Source organism: Alligator mississippiensis, chromosome 4, assembly GCF_030867095.1.
Source record: "Alligator mississippiensis isolate rAllMis1 chromosome 4, rAllMis1, whole genome shotgun sequence".
Lineage (NCBI taxonomy): Eukaryota > Metazoa > Chordata > Crocodylia > Alligatoridae > Alligator > Alligator mississippiensis.
The window spans coordinates 136,678,149-136,690,634 of record NC_081827.1 but is presented as its reverse complement, the minus strand read 5'-3'; the positions used below and the strand labels follow the sequence as shown (position 1 = coordinate 136,690,634).

Below are 12,486 nucleotides of genomic sequence, written 5' to 3'. Positions count from 1 at the left end.
TGAAATCCCCATTGGGGATATCATTTGGCAGTGGGAGGGCAAGTGGTGGCGGTGGCATTAAACACATAGGTACTGCTTTCCATGATGTTGAATTCCCAGGTCAAGGTCCCCATTGGGACTCCATTGCCTTTTGGTGGCAAGGTAAGGGATGGCAGCATGGTCAGCATGTGGGGTTTAACACTACCTCTGCTGCTACCTGAGGTGCATCTTCCAGTCCACCAGAGGCCCCATGGTCCAGATTTGTTCTGCCAAATGAAATGAGCTGGATAACCCTGCTCTAAGTGCTTAAAAACAGATACCTTAATGATATGCCCCAGCATCTTTAGACTGAATTAGACTGCCCACTCTGTAATTCTCTAAGTCCTTTTTTTAAAAGATGGGCACTATATTTGCCTTTTAACAGTTTCCTGAGACCTCACCTGACTCCCTTGAGTTCTCAGAGACTAACTAGTGGACCTACAGTTACTTCAGCTGGTTCCAGGTATTCTCTAGGATGTCTCATTTGATGCTGTTCTTTTGAAAACACCCACCTTATTTAAGTCATCTCTAACCTGTTCTTTCACCATAGTAGATTGATTATCTACCTCCCTGGGCTTGCTGCTGACTGTTTATCATCAGCTATTTGACCTTCTTTGTAAAGACTGAGTTAAAAAATGCATTAAACACTTCAGCTTTCTCTGCATGGTCCATTGCTTTCCTTCTCTATTCAGCATGTGACATTCAGCTAAATGGAAGCCTACATCACAGTAGAGTATGTGAATTCCAGAACTAAAGCCTTCTCTCTGAAAATGCCCTGTCCACTGCCCACCAATGTTTAGATGGCAATATCAAGCATGATTAGGGTTAAGGAAATCCAGGATGGGGAGGCACTGCCACCGTCATGCATGTATGTACACACACACACACACACACACACACACACACACACACACACACACACCTCCTTACAACCTGTTGCTCCCAGGAGCCCTGATGACAGGACAGGACAGGGTGGGACAGCGCGTAGGCCCACAGCTGAGCTCCATCCCCACGTGCAGAGGCTGGACCTCGCTGGGAATAACCTCCCCCCCTCCCCGCAATGTCTGCCCAGGGCCGCAATGTAGAACCCGGGCCTCTGCAGTGGCTGCAGTAGCAGGGCAAAAGGCTGCTGGCAGTGGGTGACCATCCTATCTTGCCCTACGCAGGTGCCCAAGCCCTGCCCCTGGCCCCGGCCCTGTCCCTGTCCTCCCAGGCACTGCGAGACATATCGTCACCCTAAGCATGGTACATGCTAAGTATAAAACAACTAGTGGTAGGGATAGAGAAGAAAATATACTTGCAGTATAACAGTGGGTACTTCATACAAGGCACCAAAAAGTTGTTTCATTCAACCCCTGTGTGTATGTTACACACACACACACACACACACACACACACACACCCCGGATGGGGGAAACAACTTTTTTTTTGGTGCTCTGTATGAAGTATCCACTGTTATGCTGCATGTATCTTTTGGGCCCAACACCTAGTGCTAATTGTTTTATATTTAGCATGAACTTAGCATGTGTGTGTGTATGTGTGTACATACATACACACACTTGTGTGTGTGTATTAACGTCAATGGGATTTAAACATATGCAAAAGTGTTTTGCTGTGCAGGTATAGACATAAGTTTATGCTTAAATGCTCTCTCCTTGTGGCACATTATAGGGCTTATCTTTCAGCAAGTGCTTTGTGGCTGTGCAAGAGACATTATGGTGACTTTCTTCTGGACAAACAGTTGGCTGCAAATGCAGGGGGCTAGACTTACTGGCCTAGTAGGCCCATTCCAGCCCCATGGTTTTTTTGAACCATGGCCTGCATGCACAGGTCCTTGGCGAGGAGTCACAAAGGTGGCTTGGCAGAGACCTACTCTACATCCTAGTTGGTCAGGAACAAAGCAATGCAATGCCAACTGTATTCCTGCAACTAACACTGGCAGTCTGATAACCATTATCTTCCAGGTACTTGGTCCAAACTGTTTGATCATCTCTGGTAGCTTGATGAATTACAGGCTTCTACATTTAACAGGAGTACTTTGAATGGTTGCGAGAAGAAAGCTCTTATTAGAGCCAATAATTCAAACTCAATTAAACATCCCCAACACAGGAGGGTGGAGGCTCATTGTTGCTGCAATACTGAAAAACATAGGCTGCACGGGATATAAATACAGACAGGCAACATTAACATTTCTAAATTTTCTATGCAAATAAATAAAGGTAAAATTTGGGCAACAGTCTGATTGATTCACACACCTGGCTCTGCTTTGCCTTGGGCTAGACACTAACATGTGACTGAGCATGGGCAAAATTAAGAAAAAAGCCCATTGGGGACTGTAAAATAGAGGAAAGGTCCCTGTGGGATAAGTTTTGCCATAGCTTTTTAGCAGCACATTAGCTGAGCCAACCGTGAGGCAGAATGCTAGTGTGGGCTGCTGAGGCTGGAGCATTTGATTAGCTCAGTCGAGCAGCTGGGCCTGTGGGATGCTGAGCCTTTAAAAGACAGAGCTGGAAGTTCCACGTTGGTGCCAGGTGGAGACTTTTCCTTCCCTGGTGTTACCTCGATACAGACTAAATTTGGATTTCAACTCTCCTGAAGTTCAGGATCTCCTTCCTCTGCTTTTCTTCTTCTACTGGATGCCTCTCTCTCCCTTTTTTCTCCCATCTGTCTCTTTATTGTCTCCCCAACACAGCCTAAGAGCAGATCTATACTGCCTCAGTACTGTACTAAGGAGTGAGACAGGCTGCTCCTGCTGCTCTTGTCTCTCAGTCTGTGTTTAGCTCCATACCGAGGCAGCCCTTTTAGCAGGACTTCTGTATCAGGAGTAGGCATCGTGGCCCTTGCACAGTACTGAGGCAGTGTAGATGTAAGCGGCTCCCTCCCTGCCCAGACTCTCATGGCATTTTTTTCCTGATGCCTCATCATGCGTGGTTCCATCCTTCCTTCTGTAGGTAAACCTCACCTGAATGAGGAGACCTGTATCGAAAGTCCTCTTTGGTTAGCAGCAGGAGAGCTTTGCCATTCATCTCAAAAGTGTTGCTGTCAATTGGCCTCAAGGAAAACTCCTTCTCTGCCCACTTGAGCCACTGAGCCACATCTTCTCTGCTCCAGTAAACTGGCTGCAAACCTATGGGGAGACAGAGAAAGCATATTTATGTTAAGGAACCGGAACAAAACACATTGGATTCTGGGGAAGTATTAGTGAATAATCACCAGCAGCATTTGTATGCAGAACCTGATACTGATGGTGGAGGAAGTGTCAGGACGATATAAGCCCAAATATCTTACCAAAGTACTCCATAATTAATAAGCTATACTGGTACGATCATGTCCACACTCCGGGGTTCTATAGCTCTAAGTATCCTGTATTGGTTATTCATAGTGTTGAACTGATGCTGTAGCCATGATGATCCAGGAATTATGTAAGCAGCAAGGATTTTTGCAGCTGATATCTTCCATTGGACAAACTGCCCAGATGGGATTAATGGCATTATTGCCCTACATTTGAAAGCTTCTCTAACAAACACAAGGTATTAATACCATTAATCCCAAACATACAGTTGGCCCAAGAAAATATATCACAGAAAAATCCTTGTCTCTCTGTAAGAGAACAGCAGCACAACTTTTTAGGGCCTTAGACAAAGCAGTTATGTTTGAACTTGGAGCCTGCTCTTGCTGTCAGTAAAGCCAAAGGCATTTTGCCCTCTGACTTCATTGGGCACAGGATGAAATCTGGGATATGAGTTTTAATATGAGTTTTATACACAATTTTAAAATAGCTTCCTTTCCCAGGAAAGGAGGTAGCATAGTGAAGAGCTGTTTATACCTAGACAGGTAGGTAGACAGATTATCTCCTATTCACTAATAGATTAAAGTTCCCTTTCCTGTCCCCCTTGTAAGATGACTCATTGTTTGACTTGCTACACCTGTTATGCATAAAAGAAAGATTCACACTGTGCATAGGAACATAAAATTTGCCATATCTGATCAGATCTTTTGTACACAGTCTCTGGCAGTGGCTAATATCTTATGCTTCAGAGGAAAATGAACCTCTCTTCCTCATATTGCACCTGGCTGATTGTATGCTGTTGCACGTGGAAAAAATACCTCTTTCCGGCACCCTGTTTTATGAGATTTGATTACCTCTATCTTTGCAAGCATAACTACAAATATTCTAGGTTTTTAACATATATTTGCAACCTGTTTTTGAGTTTAAACAAAGTGACGGGTAGTGAATATTTAAGATCCAGATTCTCAGTCAGCTGCTATTTGGAAAGCCCCTGTGCTAAATTACATACAGAACTGAATCTGAGTCAGGAGGAGAATTGAGAGTAAACTTCTGGGGATTCAGATGAGAACATACTTGACCTCAGGAAGGGAAGGGAGAGGACTTATATGAACAGTGGTCTCCTTAGCAGAAGGACATCTTGTTAAATGTGTCTTCATTTCTAATGTTCACCCTAAATTTTACAGTAAGTGCCACGCTAACAAACGACAACCCCCTCAGTACTAGAATTTGCATCTAATTACTCCTGCAAGAGGACCCAACCTCTCCATGTGCTTTCATTTTACCCGCTGGCTGCAATGGGACTGGTGGGATGAGTGTTTCCTGTAGGTCCATTCTGTGGAGAAGGTGCGTGCAAGGTGAGCATTGTGCTCTAAAACAGCAGTTTTCAACCCTTGGGTCGCATCCCAAAAATGGCTGCAAGAATATTTCAAAGGGTCACAAGTTGCGGCAGGGCAGTGGCAGGCAGGAAGGCAGTGAGAGTATCTGATTCTTTAAAATTTATTATTTTGACTATCATTTAAACTAGTCTTTCCAGAGTTAACAGGCTAGCGGAGTGAACTTTTACAGCTCTAAAGCCTATTGCCACTATTATTTGTGGGTAGATACTGTAGAGTATAATTTTGTTTTTGACAGGCAGAACAAGAACTTGCCATCTTTAATCATCAGTGGAAATTTGGTAACACAGAAATCCAACTGGAGTTTTGAATTAGAGTATAGAAAATTAAGCAAAACACACCCTTCTCAACTGCCCTTCATCCCATGCTAAAAAGTCGTAGCTTTACTGAAAAAAAATAGTATAGACCCTTCATTTTATGGAGTGGGATATTATAATTTCATGGGGCCAACACATTTGTTATTCCCCTTCCAGATGTGCAGCAGAGCTTTTTAAATGTTGGTGTGTGGAACTGTGGATGTATTCTGTTTGACTAGATATCCTGTGAAATACTGTCCTGTCTGCAGATGCTTGTGTTAGGATAATCAGGCTGAACACAGTTCAGTATTGTGTACAGATCAAGACAAACCATGTTCTTTGACTGTGCTGGCAAGTGTGCAACACAGTAACGTTTCACAGTGGGGAGGAGCTTTTTGTTCAGTTCTTGCCCCTTTTCTTTTTCCCTACCAAGTTTTTTCTCAACTCCTCTCTTGCTGAATCTAGCTTCTAACTTAGGGTCTGTGGCATCGCTGAAGCTTCTGGGGGGAGACTGCTGCGTAATTGAAAAGAAAAAAACCCTCAGAAAAACAGCGTGGTTTGGAGGAATCAGTACTTGGGTGGGAATCTGGTGGTTCTGCATTCTAGGCCTGGCTTTGACACTGACCTGGTGTGAGGCTTTGGGTAAATCACTTTGCCTTTCTCATTCAGTTCTACCATTGACAAAATCAAGATAATAATACTAACCCATACTCCCCAATGGGGTTGAAAGGATAAATATCTTACCAGCCTTTTAAACATATAAAGTTATATGCAAGACTGCAAAATAAGTAACCCCCTTCTGCTGGGCTTCTCTCTCTCTTCATCCCTCCTTGCCTTCCTGTGGAAATAGTTTCCACAGGATTTGCAATGCTTTGCACCACTCGGTTTTGCAATGCTGCATCAATTCACTCCAGGGAGGATTTTTGTAGAGGTGCAGACTGACAGAGATACATACTTCCCATGGAAAACTCCATACAGAACTAATTCTGCCCTGTACAGTGTCATTTATTCTCTATGTGTCTCTTTTCCCTAATTCTTTTTCTTAAACAGGTAGGTAACTGTATGAGGACAAGGGAGTCAAGGGCTTTTAAGGTTCAGAGGAAACAGGTCTAAAGACCCACTGATACTTTGTGAAAACGGTAATCACATTCTCCATGATATAAATTAACCCTACTTGTGGGGTTTTTTGGATAATTTGCTGTATATTTTCTCTGAGCCTTCTCCCATTAATTCTATAGAAACAGGGACTTGTTAGGAAAAGATTTTCCCTGCCCCTTTTTATTCTTAATAAAAGTTGCTTACTGAATTATCCTAAAGTAATAGAATCCTTTTCAGAACCAAATAAACACAAGGACTGCGCAGTGAGGGCTAAGTTCTGCCTGATCACACATCTGCTGACATCACTGGAGAGACTTCACTGATTTTAACAGGCACTGACCAGGCACATTGTGCAAGGTCTTTCTCCTTGAAAATTCCCATTGACGTCAGTGAATCTACTTGCAGAGACAGCATGGAAAAGTGGCTAGAGCAATGCCTTGAGACTCCAAAGACCTGGAATCTATTCAGCTGTGCCACTGCGTTATTGGATAATCTTGGGCAAATCACTGCCCCTCCCTAAATTTTCCTAACCTGTAAAGTGCCTTGAGATAAATGGCAAGAAAAGGGCTGTATAAAAGATAGTATTATTATTATTATTATTATTATTATTATTATTATTACTCCAGATAGGGAAAGCAGACAGCACAGAGAGACTGCATCATGTGGGGCACGCTTATCATGTAAGATACTTCATCGTATGTCTTTTGTCAGCCTCCAAGCATTAGCTTCAATAGAATGAAATCCAGTTATTTACAGTGCTGTTAATAATCTCAAGCACCTTACACATTAAGTAGAGAGAAAAATACACACTTGTCTTTCTAATATTGCAAGCTGGATCTTGGTATCTTAATAGACCATTTACTCATGTTACTTATTCTTCCCCTGAAGTGCCATTTTTGACATTTGTTACACTAGCTGGGATAAAAATGGTGAAGGTGAACAATTCTCATGCTTCAGGGCACAAGCTGATAACCATCTGGAGTCGAGAAGAAATCCCTGCTCCTATATATTGCAGCTTTGTAAAAATAAGCACAACAAAAAGAGACTGGTGGGGTGGTTTACACCTTTCTCTGAAGCAGCCAGCATAAACAGCAAGAGAAAATCACATGTGCGCTGTTACAGAGCAAACTGGTATTACAATGCAACGCTTTCAAGGTTTTCTATGTCACAACGACAGGTCCCTAAACAAGCATCTGCTCTGGACACTAAAACAGATTTATGCTGCACAGGATCTCTGACAATTTATAGATTTTTAAAACCAAAAGGAACCATTTTGATCATCTAAACTGCCCTCCTGCAGTTAACTGAATTTCATCCAGTAATTCCTGCATCTAGCCATAACCTCCGGTTGAGTTACAGAATGCCTTTAGAAAGACGTCTCTAATCCTGATCCTGGCAATACTAGCAACTAAACGCCCCTTTCTCTTAGGCAGGAAAGACGTGCATTTCAGACGTGTGGCATTGTATGTGGTAAATCATGTACATAACATACATCTCAAATATATACCCAAAGTCTAATTTACAGTATGAAACAAAGCTGCTTTCACATGTGTTTCATTATGAATCAACCTGGAGATCTAAGTCCAAAATGAAGTCCAACATACAGTATGAAAAAAGCTGTTTTTGCATTCGTTTCAATGAGTCAATATCTGATGTCGCAAGCATGATATAAAAACCATTTGCCACTTGATCATCATTCCTGCGTTACATACCTATATTTTTGTTCCAGTTATGCTTGAAGATTCCAGCTTCATGCCTAATTCCTTATAAGGATTACAAAGAGAAGGGGGAGGAAAATAAAGACACCCTAGTCATTCAGGCAGAGGGCAGATAGAACTGTTTTCACTCCCATGATGAAAATTACTACTCACAGTTGGGCAAAGAGCAAAGAAAGCAGCATGGGCAAATCAACAGCTCAGTGTTGTACACCCAGGGACCTAAACAGTATCATGCAAAGGAGACCTGACTGCCAGGCATCACACCATCTAACAGTGGGAAACGTCCTACAAATGTTCACAAAAAGCAAATGTTGGCTGCTGACTGGTCCATCCTAGACAGAAGCAGATATTCACTTTAGGAATGAGCCAATGTTCATTTTTAGCAGTGGAAATTTCTGGGAAGGGGAGAGACAGAGTGGCAATGCTTCCCACACCTTCTCTAGAGAAGCATTTCCTTGGTCTGAGGAAGGAAAAGGGGAAGTTGCTGTTTGACTCCTTCCAATCATGAAAGAGTTTAGAATATAGGCAAGAGAAACTCTCCCACAGGGTGGCAACCTGGAAGAACTTTCTCTTGGATGAGGGATGCTTCCCTTGGGAGAAACTAAAATAAAATACCTGTACACTGGCAATTTCTACCAGGAGGGCGGAGATTCTCCCAGCAGGAATGTAACACTTGTATGTGGTCTTTGTGCTCTCCATAAATTTAATGTTCTCTTGTTACTCAATCATATGCCACACTGTCCCCCAGGGGAAGGATGGGTTTGAAGGAGGTTGAAGGCCAGAGGGTGGGTTTCCTTTTTCATTACTGTTAAGGCAGTGAGATACTTAGAAACTAACAAAGACTAGGGCTGTGCAAAGCTTCAATCACTGATTCAATTTGGCAGAGATTCAGTGGCTGAATCTGCAAATCCGAATCAAATCAGAAGACCCTTTAATCTCTCCAACTCCATTCGGAGAGATTCGATGATTCAGACAGACACAGCTTTAAATGTTTTTTCTACATACCTCAAGGTACCAGGTGGCTCGTGAACGCTGAGATGGTGGGGCAGATGGAACGTCCCCCTGGAGCACAGGGGGGTCCCAAACGTGCTCAGCGGCGGACCTGGAAGTGGACCAAAAGCACTTCTGGTCCACTTCTGGATCCACCGTGGAGTGTGCAGAGGACACTCCCTCCACCCCCTGGCCCAGCAACTGGTGCCTCCTGGGTCTGGGGGCACCTGGGGTCCCCCCGTGGCCGACCGCTGAGTCAGAGGGGTGTGGGGGAGGTTCCCTGCATGCTTGGCAGTGGATCCAGAAGTAGACTGGAAGTACTTCCGGTCCGCTTCCGGGCCTGCCGCTGAGCATGCGTGGGGGCCCTCCGCACTCCTGTAGGATGCTCCATCTGCCCCACCATCGCAGCATTCACAAGCCATGCCCAGTACCTCAAGGTATATAGAAAAAACATTTAAAGCTGTGTCTATGGCCAAATCACTGATTCTCTGAATCAGCATCAAATCTTCAGATTAGGATTCGGCTGAATCGAATTGGCACAGTGATCCAAATCAATGAATTGAATTACTGTCCCCTGATTTGGGCCAAATCCAAATTGAATATGGACCATTTTGCACACCTCTAACAATGACCCTTCTCCCCAGCTCTGCCACGGACTCACTGTGTCTCTTTACCTTTCTGTCTCGGTTTCCCCCTCTGGTATTATAAATACACTAAAATGCACAAGCAGGACATGCTGCAGGGGTTTAGGTTGTAGCCGTGTTGGTCTAAGGACGTAGGCAGACAAGGTTCCTTGGGTGAATTTGATATCTTTTATTAGACCAACCCAAATAGTTGGAGAATAGTTATTAAGCAAGCTTTCGGGTTCAAAAACCCTTCGTCAGGCTAAGGAAGTTTCAGCAGTTGATGTGTGCTCTTCCTGGATGGAATGACATGAGAATTTATATACTATAATCTGTTTGTGCATTGGCACAAACAAACAGTGTAAAATTCTTTCTTTCTTTCTACTGCCTTTTCTCTCCAGCTCCCCAGTCCTCATCACTAATGGTTAGAGGTACAAATTGATGGTATAGGCCACAGGCCCAGTTCTTGAACCAGAGAGCACAAAGCATCCAGCACTGAGTATGTCTGGGGAACCGTGCCTCAAATAGCATGTAGCTAATTATGCTGAGGGACTTTTACACTATAACACAAAGCAGGTGCCAGTATGACTCCTCGTTCCCTTGAGGCTGGAACTGAATGCTGTCATTTAAAACAGCAGCTCTAGCATTCTCATTACAGAGGTTTTCCCATTAGGTGTCAGTCCTGGCAGCCATCAAGAAAGAGGCCAAGTGGCCATTTGGGATGGTCTGTTCCAAGAGATTTAAGAACTATCCCTTCTTGAGGAAGTTATCCTGCTCCTAATCCTTGCAGAGGACATGACTGAGGGAAGGGAGAGAGCGCTCTGTCAGGGGCATGGCATTCTGAAGGCATGTGTGTGGGATTGCTAGTGTGTCCTGAAAAGGGGAAATACTTCCTTCTTGTGGGCCCATGTACTACTTCAACGTGCCCTGAGACAGGCTGGAGGCCAGTGTCATCTAGGAAGGCAATTGCCTGCTAGTGACTGTAACAGGACCAGACTGCTTTTTATGGCAGGTAGGGACTCTCTCCTCCCAAAATAGAAAGTTGGTACCACAGGTGGGAGCCCACCTCAAGGTGGTCTGAATGGCAAGGAATACAAATGTATCAGGAAAGATCTAAGAACCGTGTCCATACGCCACCTTTGGCTGAAGTTGAACAATCTCCAAAAAAGTTTAAGTAGGGAATGAGCACCGGTTGGGGAAAGGGATAGGACAGGAGACTGTACAAGACCATGGAAGAAGGGATTGGATTGGGGTGAGGTGTGAAGGAATTCATCCCCACCAGACCCTGTACAAGTCTTACACATCATGAAAGAGGTTGTAAAATGGGCTCAAATTATAACATTAAGTCTTGAAAATGTCCCACAGCTTTGTCAGAAACTCAGCAACCACAGAAGTACCACAGGGGTCAACCCCTGAAATACAAGAAGGGGGCTGAGATACCTTTGACAACAGAAGATGGCACTAAAGGAAAACACTTGCTCTGTCAAGTGAATTTCTTCTAACACAGAGCAAAAGTTTAGGGCACGCTCTTCTGAGCCCTCGGTGAACAAATCCTGCTGCACTTTTCTGTACAAGTGCAACAAAGGCATGATCAGCTCAGTCTTCTGCTTTGCCTCCAGAAGACTACATGGAGACCTTTCAAATGCCAGCCACCCTGGTCCCAGGGGGCTAAAGTGTCACATAATAAATAAAATTGCTTTTCTAATGCAGCCCCTGGAAAGCCTGAGAGAAATGTATTGATTGGAAAATGCTCAGTTAGAATGATTGGCCTGTGAGCTCTTGTACAGGGAAATAAATCTTTCCAGTTCCCCACACCCAGTGCCAAGCAGAGCTTCCTGGAAGCAGCCATGGCCCTTTCTGGAACTGAAGTGAAAATCCCATGTTCCATCACCTCTCCTGACCTGCTGACATTACACATGGTTTGCATTTGCTGATCAAATGTACAAGTAAGGCTCTAAATTAGCTTGCTGGGCTGAGATGGTTCACTGATTAATGACAGCAGATGAAGTCACCAATAAAAGAAGTGGGAGAATATGGGGGAAGGGAGGACTGGAAAAGGCCAAACTCTCCAAAATTAAACAAGGAAAACGTTCCTGCTTCTTGCACTACCAAACTTTTTTCTTAACCAATATAGACAAACAGCACTGGGGGGAGGAGGGAGAAACACACCTGCACACATAATTACTGCATAATCCTCTACTTCTCTCAAAATGGTTAGAATTCTCCAGTAATCAACCCCCCCAAATTCAGGCCAAATCCTGGAGTCTTTACTCAGGACTAGAGTCTCGTACCAGTTTTTATACTCAGCCATGATTTATTGTGGTCAGTGCAGTTACATCATTGTATCAAAGGTATGGTCCACAGTGTTTATTCTTTCCCTAATTGCATGGGGAACTTGCCTGAGTGAGGACTCAGTAAAAAGTGAATCTCAGGACTTAGCTCTTGAGAAACACCATTTTGGATCATTACCATAGAACACTACAGCAGTCTAAACTGCATGGAAGTTAATCCATTGCAGCAATAATGTTACCTGCAGTCACCTCATTCATTGTGTGTCTGTGTGCAGACAGTTCCACTCCTCCCCCAAAAGCATACCTGTCATGCATAGCTTGTCATGCAAGGCTCTCTAATCTGCGTATGTGTAAATCACACTTCAGCACAACACTTGCGTCACCAGCACCCTCGTCATTCACAGTAACATACCCAGGGCTCAAGTATTAAAGTGGCCATGTGCAGGGTTCCAGACAAGGCAATTCCCAGTTCGAGAACTACGTGTGCCAGCAGCTGTCCAAAGCCCAACTGGAGTGCTGCAGGCATTTGGTTAAAAAAAAAAACCAAACCACTGCCTTTTTTCCCTCCACTTCCCTTGGTAGCCCCACCAATTTCCTTCGTCATTGCTTGTAAAATCCTCCTGAAAAGCCTGAAAATTACATTCTTTCCAGAGATCAGGATTCTTGAGTCTGGACACCACGCTCCGAGAAGACCCTGCAGGAGCAGTGACTCAAGGAGCTGTGGGCAGCATGGCACAGCCAATTGCTGCCAGTCACCCACTTGCTGTGG

At 44.1% G+C, this 12,486-nt stretch overlaps 1 protein-coding gene across 6 annotated transcripts in view; it reads right to left on the bottom strand.

Moving 5' to 3' along the window:
- Positions 1 to 12,486, bottom strand: part of ETV6 (ETS variant transcription factor 6) — a 175,092-nt gene that overhangs the window by 44,766 nt on the left and 117,840 nt on the right. For all 6 annotated transcript variants that reach the window (XM_019482254.2, XM_019482256.2, XM_019482257.2 and 3 more), the window contains one exon: positions 2,981 to 3,145. In XM_019482254.2, coding sequence (XP_019337799.1) covers positions 2,981 to 3,145 — 165 coding nt within the window. The remainder of the gene's footprint in view (positions 1 to 2,980; positions 3,146 to 12,486) is intronic.